Source organism: Schistocerca serialis, chromosome 2 (genome assembly GCF_023864345.2).
Source record: "Schistocerca serialis cubense isolate TAMUIC-IGC-003099 chromosome 2, iqSchSeri2.2, whole genome shotgun sequence".
Classification (NCBI taxonomy): Eukaryota; Metazoa; Arthropoda; class Insecta; order Orthoptera; family Acrididae; genus Schistocerca; species Schistocerca serialis.
In genome coordinates, this window is record NC_064639.1 from 617,855,185 (window position 1) to 617,872,009 (window position 16,825).

Sequence of the window (16,825 nt, forward strand, 5' to 3'; positions counted from 1 at the left end):
CCAGAAACACTTTTCTTGTTATTGTCAGTCTGCATTCCATATTCTCTAATTCAGCCATCACAATTATTTTCTGCCCAAATAGCAAAACTAGTCTACTACCTCTAATGTAATTTCCTATCCTAATTCACTTAGCATTACTTGCTACAATTCTATTATATTCCATTATACTTGTTTTAATTTTGTCACTGTTCCTCTTCTTATCTCTTTCCAAGACAACATCCATTCCAATCATTCGCTCTTCCAGATTGTTTGACGGAATTACAATGTTACTGGCAAACCTTGAAGTTTTTATATCTTCTTCTGAACTTCAGTTCCCTTTCAACATTTCTCCTTGGTTCCATCACAGCTTGCTTAATGTACTGACTGAGTAACTTCCGGGATACGCTACAAGCCCACGTCACTCCCTCCTCAACTACAGCTTTCACTTTGATATCCTTCGCTCTTAACTGCTGTATGGTTTCTACACAGTTTGTAAACAACCTTTTGCTCCCTGCTACCTTCAAGATTTTGAAGACTGAAGCCCTGGGAATACCATCAAAATCTCTCTGTAAATTTACAAAAGCTACGTTTTGCTGTCATCAACTAATGTTGTCTGAGAGTTTGTATTGGCTCAAATGTTCCTAAACTCACCTGGAACCCAAACTGATTTCCCCTGAGGTCACCTATCAGTTTTTCCATTCTTCAGCACAAAAAAACCTTGTCAATATTCTGCAACCATTACCTATTACACAGATTCGGCAGTACTCACATCTCACATTAAATGAATTTTTTGACATTCAGTTACTGTTAAATCATCCTTCAGGACTCCCATAACTAATCCACAAACTTCAGGTACTATACAAGACACTGCTTTCTTCAAAATGCGAAAAATATCTAAGGCTGTGTAATGAATTTCCCATTGCCCAAAACAAAGGAGACAGACAGCAAGTCTCGGAATGACGAACTTCTTTCCTAAAATTTGTTTATTTTCTTTTAAACAAATTATGGTCCATTTTGTCAGAATTTCACAATTTAAGGATGACTTTTTGCAAAGTTACAAAAATCAATGCTGCCTTTCATATTTACTTCTTGTAACAGGTTATTCCGCTACTTCTACAGTATGTTTCCATCCACCAAAGCTGTCACTGTTCTCTTCAGCTGCTTGAACCTTTGAGCATTAATAGTTTTGTATCACATATGAACACACTGTCATTGCCACTAGACATAATGTGGCAGACAATGTGAATACACTATGAGAAAGGTTATTGCCGGTAAGCATAAACACCTAAACAAGAAACAAAACTGGAAACATGTTCACAACAAAAACATCTTTAAGTGGCAGTGTGTATACAGCTTTACATTAGCTAACAACTTACAGAATTTGTGTCACCAATTTACAGTAACACACAACAGAAGGACGATAAAGGAAAATTAGGATGTAATGTTCTTTCAACAGAGCAATAACAGAGCATAAGCTTGGATTAAGAAATACTTGCATCCTTTTTAAAGGAATTTTCCAGTATTTTCTTTATATAATTTAGATAAACTACAGAATCCCCAAATATGGAATTTGAACTCAGATCCTCCTAAACGTTAGTGTTCAGTGAACAGTGATCTGCCTACAAACACTCAAAAGAACAGAACCACAACTCACTGTCAGCTAAGGTCCGTTCCTGGTACAATTACGCAACGTTGGTTGAGTGCCATCAAACACTACCATGTAAAACTGTGTTTCAAGAAGGTAATATGTACCATTTTCATCAGATGTTGGGAGGTGACACTGTAGCTTTCATGCTATCCAGCCATCTGTTAACATGTTTTATGTAGAGACAGTGTAGCAGAAGGGCCAGTAACCTCATCTGCTCTCTGGGCACAATACAGCAATGGGATTATATTAAAATAAATCCTGTTACTTTTATGTTAGTACTGTTGCATAATAATTTGCACACTACGAGCCATGTCAGACTAATGCAATACAACTCAAAATCCAAGGTAAAAAAATTTTTGAATTCATTTACTAAGAATAGGATTCACCACTTGATACATTGAATGGCATAGAGAAATTATCTTTTTGAATTATCTTGCATTTCTTGAACACAGCCTTCTGGATATTCTCAACCAAGATAAATATCAAATCCTATAGGCCCATTCTAAGTTTCTATAACAGGCGAAATTATCTGGTGAACAAGTTTCATGCTGCAACACAAGAGATATTAATGAACTGGCAACTGATTGCTGCCAAATTCTCTCTCTCTCTCTCTCTCTCTCTCTCTCTCTCTCTCTCTCCCCCTCCCCCCCCCCCTCTCTCTCTCTCTCTCTCTCTCTCTCTCTCTCTCTCTCTCTCTCTCTCTCTCTCTGTGTGTGTGTGTGTGTGTGTGTGTGTGTGTGTGTGTGTGTGTGTGTGTGTGTGTGTGTGTGTGTGGTGGGGGGGGGGGGGGGGGGGAGGTTGTCAGTACTTTCCAACAGATTCACATAATTTACTGTTTTACCAGAAGACACGAATTTTTTTGCGAAGGACACCACTGTTAATGGTACTGTGCATAGGCTGATTATATTCCAAAGAGTCACATACAAAAATGCGATTTTTCAGGGGGTTGTATCTTGGGTACTATTCATCACAGAGGTAAGAGGATCATGTGTTTTGGATAGCCTTTCATCTAATTCCATTTGTATACCTACCTGAAGAACAGGCATATTGTAGTTATCTCACAGCACAAGATCAAAATTTAAACATTACACAGGCTGGTTCGTTCACATTAGGTGTGGTCTCGGGTGCACCTTAAGCAGATTATAAAAGCTGCATTTGTTCACCAAGGTTCCTGAGAAAACTGAAAAACCACGATATCTGGGTACAAAAAGTACCCAGTGTGGAGATTGCCAGTTTCTAATCATAGCAGATCATTGAAATTTTTACCGTATGTTCTTAAGATGATAATTTCAGGGAACTTCAGACTTTTTTCAATATCATTACACGTTACTGAGATCCAGTGGTTCAGAGTTCCTGGACTTATGCATGTAATACCCAATCCGAGAAGTAAACATAGTTTTAATTGATATAGTGAACGCATGGCAAGGGTTCTAGGGCAATCGTAGTGTTTCTGAGGTTACCAAACTATGTTTACAGTCAGCATTTTTTCACCAATAGAACTTTATGATGCGCTATCTCTGCATAACGGGCAGATCATACGTACACAAATACGTCTAAAGTGGTACTACAGTTGTTGTTGTTGTTGTTGTTGTCTTCAGTCCTGAGACTGGTTTGATGCAGCTCTCCATGCCACTCTATCCTGTGCAAGCTTTTTCATCTCCCAGTACCTACTGCAACCTACATCCTTCTGAATCTGCTTAGTGTATTCATCTCTTGGTCTCCCTCTACGATTTTTACCCTCCACGCTGCCCTCCAATACTAAATTGGTGATCCCTTGATGCCTCAGAACATGTCCTACCAACCGATCCCTTCTTCTGGTCAAGTTGTGCCACAAACTTCTCTTCTCCCCAATCCTATTCAATACTTCCTCATTAGTTATGTGATCTACCCATCTAATCTTCAGCATACTACAGTGACAAAAAAAAAAAAAAAAAAGAGCTAGAATGATTGTCAAAAATTATGTAAAATTGGAAATACTGCAAACTCCGTAAATTTTTTCTAAAAACATTTTTACTCTTAAAATACAAATTGTAAGCCAGGTGTTTTCGAAGAATTGCAACTAATGAGCAAAGTACGCAGAAAAATGTAAAGCAAACAATTGTATGTTAATCTTACATTATGCATACTAATTTGTTGTTTATGCTAGCCTGTGTGTGCCAAAAGTACATAATAGTGTCGTACTATATCAATAAACTGCCAAAACTCTACTGACCTATATAATTTGTTTCATATGAGCAGCACACCTACCTGTAGCAGGGAAAAGAAGGGATTAGGGGCATTTCTACTATTAGACAAGACAGGCAGCTGCGCAAGGCAGCAAAATTTTAGGGGCTGCAAAAATTAATTTCAACAAACAGCAAAAATCTGAGCAGATGAGGAGAAAAAATGAAATATAGGAACAATTAAAACAGCAAATTGTTTTCAAAAGTATACAGAACAGTTACTTAATAAGTCTTTACTTAATAAGTCTTTACTTAATAAGTCTTTACTTAATAAGTCTTTACTTAATCTGCAGAAAGTAAATATATTGCCTCTACCTACCTCAAAACTAAAACAGCCATTATTGAGTAAGAAACAGAAACAAACATGACCTTGATTCATCTCTGTCGAGTGCTGGAGCAGAGCACGTGCACTGGCTTGTGATGATGTTGCGACTTTATACAATACCTCCCTCAGTACCTCTTTACGTTTTTGTCTCTGTAGATCATACGTGAAGCGTTAGTTTTACTGAGTCATTCTGTTTATGTTTTTTGTTCTACTATTATTGCCTGTGAATAATCAATCACGTATTCACAAATTAGGTTTTGTACTTCTCTTTCAACATATCTAAAAGGAGTAAAAAGTGAGTGCAGTTCATCATATCCACATATAAAAATGACTTGGCGTCTTTCCGTAAGTGTATCTGAATGTCAGACTCTCAGGACGAGAAAAGAACTGCACTGGCTTTTCTCGAACAAATTAACTGCTGTTTTCTTAAAATCTGACTTACACATAAATAATAACTGGGAAGAGAGTTATAACTTATTTATTGATGAGCCTATGGTAGAAATTGTGTGTCTTGTGCTTGCAAGCTGCACTTTACTGACGGTTGCATTTACACAAGTAACACACTAAATTATTTTTTCTGGTTTAGAGCTTTCGCTTTGTATCCAGTCAGACCTTGACTGTTTCCACTAATGTTACTGGCTTCTTACATTGTTCTGTAATAATGTTAATAATGTGCTTAACAAAAGTTTTTTCTTCTTCCTTTTTACTTGGTGTTCAAAAACTGTCCTGAACAACTGAATAGCGCATAAGCAGTCACCCATTGTAGGATTCCACCCAACAAGGGGTAAAACATACGCCTGCTGTTTCTAGAGGGTGAAGGCAGCCCAATAGGAGGCTGATACTGATTCAGACACAAAAAGGGTCGCGTGGTTTCCCGCAAGAACTGATGATTCTGTACAAAGGCCACCTGAAAGGGCACTACTCGAAAGGGAAGACTGCTGCTGACAACCTTGTAGAGTGTGGAGTGTAGCTCTCGCCCGTCATAAAGGGACAGAACAACCTAGAGTGGAGAAAGAGTTCACATCACACCCATTTGCTCCATTCGATTAAGTAACGGGCTTTCGCATAAATATGTTTAAAGGTAATAAGACTGTCAGAGGATGTGTGCCGCTTAAGATGCTGCAAGGTGCTCCACCACAGATCTGACCGACTGTGAATGGGGCCAGACAAGGTAACAGAAATGACAACAGTGCAGATTATCTTATAGGACTGATCACACATGATTTCACCATTACAACCTGACAAAGGTGGAAAAATGACAAGGTGGAAAAATAATGCGGGAGGTATATAGTGGCCAATCTGCATGATGGAAAGCCCAGCTGGGAAATCTGGCCATTGGGAGGTGGGAAGGGAAAGAAAATCAATAGGAAGTGGTCACTATCACAGAGGTCATCATGTGGCAACCAGTGTAAGGAAGGAAAAAGGGGAGGGGAAGAGAGTGAAAGATCAATGGCAGAGAAACTGGCCACACTGAAATGTGTGGGGGCACCTATTTAAGAAACAGAGGTCAAGTTTGGACAGTAAATTTTTGACATATCTGCCTCAGCCTCTGCCTCACGATGCCACCCCACAAGGGGTTATGAGCGTTAAGATCTCCCACAAGTAGGAAAGGTTTAGGGAGTTGACCAATCAGTGCATCCAATGCGATCAGAGCGTACTGCACCATCTGGAGGAAGATACATGTTGCAGACAGTTATTTTCTGCGTCGTCCTTATCCTGACAGCCACAGCTTTAAGAGCGGTTTGAAGGGGCACTGGTTCACTGCATATTGAGTTCAAGACAGAGACAAACTTCATCCGACATATTATTATAGTCACTGCAGTTCTTGTAATATTCCCTATAGCCACGGAGGGCAGGAGTCCATATTTCCGGGAACTATGTTTCCTGAAGGCAATGCAGAAAGCAGGCGTAAAGCTTAAGAGTTGCCGTAGCTCACTCAGGTGGTGGAAAAAACTGCCACAATTCCACTGGAGGATGTCGTTATCATGAGGCTGGGAGGGCATGAAGCACACAAGGAGGAAGGTTATGCCTCGGGGTCACCAGGCGCCACCGATTGTGTATTTGTAGCCGTTTCTACGGTGAATGAGGCATCAGAGAGATCCAGGTCCGCATGGGACGTCAAGATCTCCATCACATCCCCAGATGCAGAATTGATAGGGAATGATGGTGTTGGGGCCACCAGAGGGTCCAGTTTCTTAGCAGACTACTACTTAGTTTGCTTGCTCTCTCGCTTCTCTTTAGGGGCTTGCTGGAAAGATTTCTCTAAAGCAGCTTCAAGCACAGTGGGGAAGACTGTGAAGCTCTTCATCCAGCAGCTTTTAGCTCCGCCGTGGCATTAGTGGAGACCTTGGGAGAGAGGGCCCCAAGAGATCCCTTCTGCACGAGAGGAGCTGGAGGAGGCTGTTGCTTCTCCGGCAGGGGGGAAGGGACTGATGTCCCCTACGTTTGGGGGAGGGGGGGGGGGGCTTGCTCCCAAAGTAGGTGCTTTGGGAGCAGTGGAGGAAGATTTGCCCCCTACCACAAAGGGGGCAGATTTATTCTGGTGGCCCTGAGCACCCACTGTTCGTGGCACAGAGTGAGGAACCACTGGTACTTGGGACGGTGATGGTGAAGAAGCTGCAGCATATGTCAATGTCAACCGAATGGGGTGTAATCTTTCACATTTACGTGTAGCCCCTGTGCAAGTCAACTGGTCTAGGGTCTTGTACTTCATGATTTTCTGCCTGTTTTGGAGTACTGGGCAGTCTGGAGAGAAGGGGAGTGGTGCTCTCCACAGTTAATTCAAGTGGAAGGAGGCGTACATGGAGTATCTGGATGTCTGCCATCTTGACATATGGTGCTGGAAGTGCAGCGGGAAGACATGTGCCGGAACTTCCAGCACTTAAAGCATCGCACAGGGGGAGGGACGTATGGTTTAACGTCACAGGGATAAACCATCACCTTGAACTTTTCAGGCAATGGAAGATGCAGGCACCGGTAGCAACACTGTTGTCTTTGGGTCTCCTGTAAATGCCCCATATGAAATGAACACCCCGCCATTCTAAATTGGTGCGCAGCTGGTCGTCAGACTGCAAGAGGAGATCGCAATGCAAAATGATCCCCTGGACCATGTTGAGACTTTTATGGAGAGTGACGGAAACAGGAATATCACCCAGCTTGTCACAGGCGAGTAATGCTCAGGATTCAGCTGGGGATGTTGTCTCAATCAAGACTGTGCCGTTTCATATCTTGGACAGCACTGTCACTTCCCCAAACTTCTTCTCAAGGTGTTCAACAAAAAACTTAGGCTTCGTAGGTAGAAAGGAGTCCCCATCAGTTCTGCTACAGACTAAAAACCAAGGTGAATATGACTCTCTCCATTCTGTAGTCCTACATCCCTCCCACGGTGCAGCGAGGGAGGGAAACTATTTAGGATCATATCTGTCGGCATTGTATTCAATCTTGCCCTTCTTAGAGACCGCTGGTGCCATATGGTCACCAGCAAGAGATGACTTAGTCCGCTTCAATGCGGGTCATTCACTCTGATGCCACCCACTCTGATCAGGAGCTCTCTCCACAGGTGCCAGCCAGCCACAGCAAAGGCCAACTGGCATGATGGCTGTTGCCAGGAGTCCTGATACTCCAGGAAGACAGGCATCTACTCCTTGGCATACCTGGAGATTTTATAGCTCAGGCATCAACAGTGCAATCCCTGTGTTGTCTGGAGGCTACCACCACAATGGACTGGCTACCATGATGGATATTGGGTGCAGAGAAATCCAATATTGTCATGTGGGCAAAAAGAGGACAGGAGACAACGGAAGAAGATAACATACCCCGGAAAGTGTCTTCACCCAAATAATTGAATCGCAGGTGGAGATGCAAAGCCATGACAAGAGATTTAGGAGATCGAATGTCAGGGCATTACGGATAACTCGCGCAACATGTAAGGCGTCCTTCCCCGTGTGGCCCGCACTTCTGTAGAATTTTGAAAGTGGCAGGTCAAACCATAGTATCTGACCTGAACTCATAGGGCAAAAAAGTTCAAGACTCCTTTTAGTCACCTGTTACAACAGGCAGGAATACCTCGGGCCTATTCTAACCCACGGACCTGCAGAGGAGGGGGGGGGGGCACCCTTAGGACAGACCAGGTAGCTGGGAAAGTGTTTCACTTCCAGCCAGCAAGCCTGGCAATGGCCAGAGAGTTTGAGCATGACATGCTTCATGCCCGGAGCATCCACCCTGATACCACCCACTCTGATCAGTGACTTTCCCCATGGGTTCCACCCAGTTACAGCAAGGGCCGCCTGACATGGCAGCTGTTGCTGGGAGTTCCAATGCTCCAAAATGAGAAGCAACCACTCCTAGGCATACACAGTGAGGCAACAGTTCAGGTATCAGAAGTGTGATCCTTGTGTTGTCAAGGGGCTCAGCCACATATGTGCATAACAGTCTTCCTACACAGACTGGCTACATGTGCTGGTGACCTTGTGGGGCAGAGGGGGTCTAGCGGCAGGGAAGGAAGAGCAGAAGGAAGGGAGGAGGTGAATCCACGCCGTAGACACTAGGGAGCGAGATCACCCCCAAATGGTTCACATGATAGAAAATTTAGAAGTGGGGAACCAAAAGTGCCAAAATGTGAGGATGGGGAGGAGGGAGTGGGCAGGAAGGAGCAAGAATGGGGAGAGAGGGGCACGGGCAAGGAAACGCAGCTCAGAAGGAAGAATGGGCTGCATTAGCTGGGGGCCCCACAGTGGGTGCCACACACATACAAAAAAACCATGAGCCATGAGAGGGGGGGGGGGGGGGAGGGAGGCGTGAAGGCAGATAATTGCTCATTGTTATTCCAAGCATCAAATGCACAAAAAACAAAAATCTGGTTTAAGCTAGTATTCCAAAGACGTATCCCATAGCTGTAAAAGTCTTCATAAGTGCACTCAATAAAATGGTAAATGTGCACTTACAGTGTGTGCAGATTCTGCATAGCATGCGGCAGATGATCGCTATTTGTGTGATGAAAGATGGGAAGTGAAGATGACGAAAGATGACTGATTATACAAGATGGCAGACACAATGAGAAAACTGTGTTCAATAAACGTAATTACGACGTGGAGTGTGTGAAATTATATGGCAGCTTAATCGAATATACTGTGCAGAATGTTGTTGCTGTTGCGGCATTCAGTCTGAGGGCTGGTTTGATGCAGCTCTCCACACTGCTCTTTCTTGTGTTAGTCCCTTCATGGAGTTGCATGCCCTCAGAAAAACTAACAGCTATGGTTTCCCCCCACTTTCAGCTGTCCACAGTACCAGCACAGTTAGGCCATGTTTGTTACGTTACAGAGCCAGATCAATCATCCAGACTACTGCAACTATTAAAAAATCTGCAGCCCCTAATCAAGAACCACATTTGTCTAGCCTCTCAACAGAAACCCACTTCTGTGGTTGCACCTACGATTTGGCTGTCTTTATCATTGAGGCACGAAAGCCTTCCCACCATGGCACGGGGGCAGGGATAGTGTTGTCATATAAAACAGAATATTCCATATTCTGTACTCTTAGGTTGCTGCATAATCACAACCTTTGAAATCTGAACATTTCAAAAATATACCACCAAGTTTTCAAAACTGTAACTGAGCTACGCTACACAAACATCTGCCACCAGAGCCAGTTTTCCTCCAGCACATCTGTTGGCTTTGCCAACTCAAAACCAAATTATAACATTGGAACACGGAAAAAATTTCTGAAGAAATCCTGTTATACTCTGAGAAACATACAATACAACAAATACATACTAAAACCAGTAACCAACTTTATAATACATAATATCCAGGTCTGTGATCAATATCGCACTTCCCATGTCAAACACAAAAGCAACTGATTCATGTGTTCAGCTGTACAGCAAGTTATTAGATTTAGCAATTCTTATTGGATGCTGAATATCACTCGACTGGCTATGACCAACAGAAATGAATTGCCAAAGTCAGCACACAGCAAACGACGTGCTAACTTCATAAATGCACTGTAATCCAATAAAAGTGCATCACAAATGAATGAAGGATCAGTTCTAGTCCAAGTAACTGGAAAACCTGTAATAAGATATCTACTCTATGTGATAAGTACACTGGAAGCATCAAGTTCATGAAGTAGCACACTTGACATGCCTGACTTGCAGCAAACGATTATAGTTTGTGTGCATACTTCATTCAACTGAATAAACAGGAGTAACCTGCAGCCTCTTTTTTTCCTCCTCCTTCAATTTGTTGCTAATTGAAACTCAATGTTCGTAGAGGTTTATAAGGAATACCAGTTAAAATTGTTAACAAGCGAGGTCTAATTAAATGTTGCTGTACTAATGACAAAAATTTTTGGGTCGACAGAAGCGTCCGATCCCACACGTTGGCTTTGACCCGTGACGTAAGGGTGTTGTCGTGTGTGACATCATGACGGCGCGGAGTTTGGTTTGAGTATGGCTGTCTCCAGTTCTGTTTTATCTTATTTTATTTACTTTTCTGATCTGTTCGTTCTATCTCGTGAGATTTTTTTTTTTTAAATTTAAAAACACTTATTACTTATTTTAATTATCTGTTTCCTCAAATTTCTGTTTTAGTTTATTATATTTATCTTTCTGATCTGTTCGTTCTATCCCGTGAGATTTTTTTTTTGAAAAAGAAAAAACACTAATCAGCTACTGAAGCATCTTTATCTTCTATGGGTTGCAGGGGTTACGACCCCTGGGGAGGTGGGTGGGTATTCATGCATGGCTGTCTTCACTTGCACGTTGTAGTTACGCAAGGCGTCTAAATTTGTTTATATTTAGTTTGCCCTCCACCCAAAACACCCCATTTCCCGCGCTTGTCCCGTTAGTGTCACTAGGCTTCTTGTGGAAAGTGTGTGTGTTTGTTTTTGTTTCCGCCATATTTGTGACGTCATGGGTCAAAGCAGAAGGGTGGGATCGGACGCTTCCATATTTCCAATTTTATATGTGAAGAATGTCCCAAGAATATAATCACAACTTTAGCTATTGAGAATGCATTCAATGTAGTATTAAATGAGTCCCAAATGGAAGTGTGGAAAGCAGCTGGAGACAAGTGCAGCAGCGAAAACAACAAATTAAATGTGAAAATGCTGGGTAAACAGCATGTGCTATGTATGCTGAATGATGATCAAAAGCTACATGACAAATGAATGGCTAGCTGGCTGGATGGATAGCACCTATAACCACAGTGCAGCAGGAGCCTTGGGTATCACACTATGGAGAGGAGTACATGTGTGAACTTTACTTAAAGAAAAGACAGACAATCTATCCCAATCTTGAAGCAATTAAATGAAGCAGAAGTTCAGATCCGACAAGGACAGGCAAAGAAATTGTGTAGTGTATCATAACTGTGGTGGTGGTTGTTGTTGTTGTTGTTGTTGTTGTTAGAGGAGGGGGGAGACAGTGTTTCTGGTGTACAGCAAGCCACACAAACAAGGCTCTGCATGCATTGCCAATACAGACAGCACAGCAAGCACGTGGTGCTTGAGTAAGAACAAATATCAAGGTTATTTACTAGCATCAGTGTTACTGAAGCAAACTTAACTACTAAACACACTCAACTCTTGTCTCTTAAAATAAAGGACAATGAACTGTGCTTTTCAAACAGAAACAAACCTACCATTAGCAAGGAAACATTACCACAAATCAATATTATCATTTATAAAGTGGACTGAAGAAAGAATTATGGTAATTTATGTATAATTTTTGATAAAAATTTTCTGGTAGTGTTGACACATACAAGTACTTTACAAAGTATAGAACATCAAATTTCAATGTACTGTCATTCATACTGCATTACAAAGATATAAAAGTAGATTACTTTTCAGAACAATCTTACTTTCCACAGACATTAGGCCTATACAACAAAGTCTTTGAATAAAGCATTTTACCTTTCACAATGCTTATTGGCTCATATAAAATAGCTTCGGGATTTTCTGCTGCTACCTCTTCAATGTTGACTCCACCCTGGGATGAAGCTATTAAAACTGGGCCCTGCAATAATTTAAAAGTACCCATATCATCTCTAGAAATGTATCACAATTCACTTTAGGTAAAAGTTACACTCACAGAAAATGCTCGCTCCATCATAATGGCAAAATAATATTCTTTTCTTGGAAATTTACGTTCGGTAACCATCACTGAATTACATATTCGTCCCTTTTCTCCAGTCTGTTTCGTTACCAGGTAATCGCCTATCATCTTCCCAGCAATATCTTCTGCTTCCTCCGGTCTGTAACAATTTTGGGCACACGTTAACAACCTGTGATAGTTGTAAGGCGATTTTAGATGCAAAAAATGTGAAACTTAAAATTTCAGTCCTCACGTGTACACCATTCTGACACCTCCTTTAAGGCCGCCTTTGAATGACCCTTTACCTCTGCCACCTGCCAGAACTTGGGCTTTCAAAACAATATCCTTCACGTTTAGCTGTTTCGCTATCTCAGCCGCTTCTTTCTTATTCTTTGCCACCCCGAAATTTGGGACAGGTATCCCTGCATCTCTGAGGAGAGTGTAACTGATATATTCATGTACATTCAAATTCCTTTTTTGCTGCTTCTGAAGAACTGGTGCAGCGCCACCCAAGAACTGTAAAATATAAATATATAATCATAATACAACTATGAAGTTGCTCGTAGAGGCATATTAAACATTCATAACGAATGACATATTAATAATCAACGAAAATTAAGAAATCACTTTCTGGGACAGTCACAGGAAAAAATAATACTCATTAATTAAAACCATCGACTTCCTGTTCGTTTTCATACTAGGTAAGAGCGAAATACTCTGTACCCCGTACTGTAGTGTTTACGATGCATAACGAACCTTAGGGGCAGTTTTACGAGAAATTGCTTCGAAGACAGCACAACCCTGTCGTAACATAGTCGCCATCTCCCACTATAATAAAGCCCCTAGCCCGATAGTCACCTTTCAGCCAAAGGTCGAGCAAGAAAATATAATCGGCCAATGGTCAGAGAGATAACGCATTAGACGTGAGACCAATCCATAGATCTTAGATAACGAAGGTCTCTGAAACGATTCCTGACGAGTGAACAATGAAACAAAGTTATAAAGGTCAATAACATAGTTTCGTTCTGCAGAAACAGCGTCGAAAGTATCCTTGTCCTGTGGAAGTAGCTTAAGCGAGCTTATTAGTTACCATAATTGTTTCCATCTTCTGTGGATCATAAATGCGACATAGCGTTATGATACGGAAGGAGTCAATTTCGCAATTAACCAATCTTCTCAGTGAAAAATAAGGCAACATGATGATCATTTACATGCTTCCATAAGTTTATTTTTTTCATGCATAGACATTCAGTCTTTTGTACTTAACTATTTCTCTCTCTCTCTCTCTCTCTCTCTCTCTCTCACTCTCTCTCTCTCTCTCACACACACACACACACACACACACACACACACACACAGAAATTCTATGGAGTATGAGTTGTCAAGCAGACATAATTTCAGACTGTGTTTAAATTTGTTATCCATTAAATTCTTTACAGCGTCTGGTAGGCGATCAAAAACTTTTGTAGCTGAATACTTCATTCCTCTCTGTGCAACACTAAGGCTGAGTGAAAAGTAGTCTAACTAAATTATTTTTTTCTTATAGTTTTATATTTATGAACTTTATTGTTCTTTTCAAACTGTTAGTGATTGTTGACCAGGAACTTCATGTAAATGTTCTGTGAGGCTGTTCTCAGTTAAGTCCATCCGTTTAAGGATTAAGGTGTAACGACAGCACCTATTATCTTAATTACGCGCTTCTGTGCTAGAAACACTTTTTCTCCTTATTCTAATTCAGTTTGAACTTGTAAATTATAGATTGGACCATATGAGCAACAGAGTGTCTACACCTGCGTCTTGTAGCACATTATATTTTTTTATTATATCTGTAGTACCAACACCAGCTGGAAGCATGTAGGTGGCGCTGATAGTACTCGGTTTTTAACCGGGACGTGTTTCCTTACTGGCGCATCAAAATTCAAACTTACTACCTTGTGAGAGAATGAAGGAAACATTTTTTTATATAATCAGCGAAATAAGTTGGTCATTACTACATTTATAATACTGATATTTTCATTCTTCAAGTTAGTGTTCAATTACGGATTATACGCGACGTGAATCGGCATAAAATATCGACTGAAGTAATAAAAAAGATCGGTAAATGTTGACAACATAACGTCGATTCATACCTGACGGAACGAAACGTCCAAATATTCCATAAAAATGCACTAAATGGCAGCATTCACAAAGGCCGTTAACGGTAACGGGACGTTAACGTTTCTTGGGAACAGAGTTTTGACGCTGGTGGCGGGACTATGGTACAGTATACCAACGTGGGAAGTTAACATCTATCATCGTGATTGTACGTATTCTTAGTCCTTACTTTATCGTTTGAGTTGTTTTCTGCAAATATTTCATGACTACCGGCACTTGAATAGTTTTTCCACGAGCGATCTTCCTTGGGGCACGTGATCTCGATGACACCGTAGCCTAAAGCCTAGTTTACATGGCGCCACTGGTCTGCACACAACTGCACTACCAGCCACTGGGCATGTGCGGCGCGCGTTTACGCGACTCGTTGGTAAAACTGAACATTCTAAGCTTGTTCCAACTTCGGTGACACTTGTTTCACGAGCCTAGAGATTAGGTTTGTCGACAGTTGTAAACAAACCGAAGTATGAAGTGGGAAATGGAGAAAATTGTTTGCTTATTGGATATCTGGGCTAGGTATAGGTATTTGTGGGATTTAAATGCTGTTGACTATAATAACAAGCAGCTGCGTTGCTGTCCATGAGACTGTCATATATGATTTGAGCATGATGGGTTGAAATTGTCTGAGCTGTAGCGCAAAATTCTTTCAATTAGGAGTACGTATAAAAATGAATTAAGAAAAATACCGGCATGCAAAATACTAGGCTATGGAATAGTTTGCTTCTACAAAACTAAAACCCCTTGGTTTGAGTTGACCAATTCTCTTTTAACGAAAATTTTTAACAGGAGGAAAAGCTATTGAATCTGGAAATTTGAATTCTTTATTCAATATTTATTTATTTAAAAGTCACAATAGTGCTTCCTCATTCAGAAACTGATGTGACTGAGCTTCGACATGTTACTACAGCACAGATTCATCTTCAAGAAAGTAGTTTGCAAACCATTCTCTCCTTGATGTGGCCTGCTTCGAATAATATTGCAGCTTTGTATTTATGCTCCTCCTCGTTCCTGACTGGTAAACCCCATTATAGGCATTCTCCTGGTTTTTAGCTGTGGTTGTACATACTGTTGGGGAGCTATTTTTCTCTAACAAACTCGCCCAGGTAGCACTGACAATATTGTCAACTATTTCTAGTCCTAGTGGTGTTGGCTTATCCTGCAAGCAAAATTAGGAAACCATAATTCCAAATGCATTTTTCACAACACAGCGAGCTATATCCTTTCTTTGGAACTCAGTGGACCTTATGTTAAAATGGAAAAATACTTCGTTCATGTATCTCGAACACTCCCATGTGAACATATGTTTTTCAGATACTGAACACATAACAGGTTAGACCATAACGTTTCGCCACCTTTTGAAACTTGTTCTTGTTGAGAGGCTCAGATTTCACACTGGTGACATTTTTGGTGACAAGTTTAATAGCTCTGGTATTATCATGAAATATCACAGTTAGTTTTATTTTTGTAAAGATTGTATTTCGTCCGTCAGTGTCCTGGTCCAGCGAGTTTCTTGGATATTGAAGGATAAGGTCATATATTTAGCTTCCATGGTGCTCAAAGCAACTGTCCTCTGTCGCTTACCTGACCATGATATCATTCTGCCCATTAGTTTAAAGCGACTTCCAATGATGGAATGTCTGCTTTCCAGCTCCCTTTCTCAGGCTGCATCACTGTACTTTTCTAAATTTACATTTCACGTTTTAGAATACTTGAGCTTATAACCAGTAGTTTCCTTTAAATATCTGAATATTCTCTTAGATGTCATCCAATATTTTTCTCTTAGATCACTTCAAAACTTGCTTCAGCTTTTGAACAAGTGTAATGTCTGGTCTGGAAGTCTGTGCTAAGTATAGCAGACATCCTGCAGCTTCCAAGCAGGCCATACTTTCCTTACATTTCTTTTCCCCATTCATTATTAACAGTTTTGAGTTATTTTCCATTGGGGTAGAAATAGGCCTACAATTTTCCATACTGAACTTTTCTAAGATTTTTCTTATGTACAGAGATTGATCAATCCATAATTCTTCTCTGTTGGTACTTCTTCGAATCTTCATGCCTAAGTATTGATTAACTTCCTCTAAGTGATGCATATTAAAGTCTGACCATAATTTTTTTTAAAAGGTCTATTTTATTTTCAGTATTGGTCAAAATAAAAAAAAATCATCTACTCATATGGCCATGATCGTAATTTCTTCCTTAATTCTTTCACACATAGGCGGTGGGTGCGACGACTTCTGACACCAAATCTGTAGGTGCCCCGGTGGTCCCGGCCGCCTGTGGTGGACTGGAGGCCGAGTGGTGACCTCTCCAGTTGTCAGGATGCTAGGAAATGACTGTGGACGCGTCAGAAACGCCAAAAAAAAATTATTAATTCATGACACCTTTATTCCTGCTGAGCACAATGTGGCCCGCGT

General features: G+C 41.0%; 1 protein-coding gene across 1 annotated transcript in view; it reads right to left on the minus strand.

Moving 5' to 3' along the window:
• Nucleotides 1-13,174, minus strand: part of LOC126457670 (succinate--CoA ligase [ADP-forming] subunit beta, mitochondrial) — an 87,809-nt gene extending 74,635 nt beyond the window's left edge. Inside the window, exons 1-4 of the mRNA XM_050094171.1 lie at nucleotides 13,017-13,174; nucleotides 12,514-12,776; nucleotides 12,258-12,420; nucleotides 12,080-12,182 (exon numbers count right to left, since the gene is read on the minus strand). Of these exons, the coding sequence (XP_049950128.1) occupies nucleotides 12,080-12,182; nucleotides 12,258-12,420; nucleotides 12,514-12,776; nucleotides 13,017-13,082 (595 nt within the window). The 5' untranslated portion in view covers nucleotides 13,083-13,174. The remainder of the gene's footprint in view (nucleotides 1-12,079; nucleotides 12,183-12,257; nucleotides 12,421-12,513; nucleotides 12,777-13,016) is intronic.
• Between the last annotated feature and the right edge of the window lie 3,651 nt (nucleotides 13,175-16,825).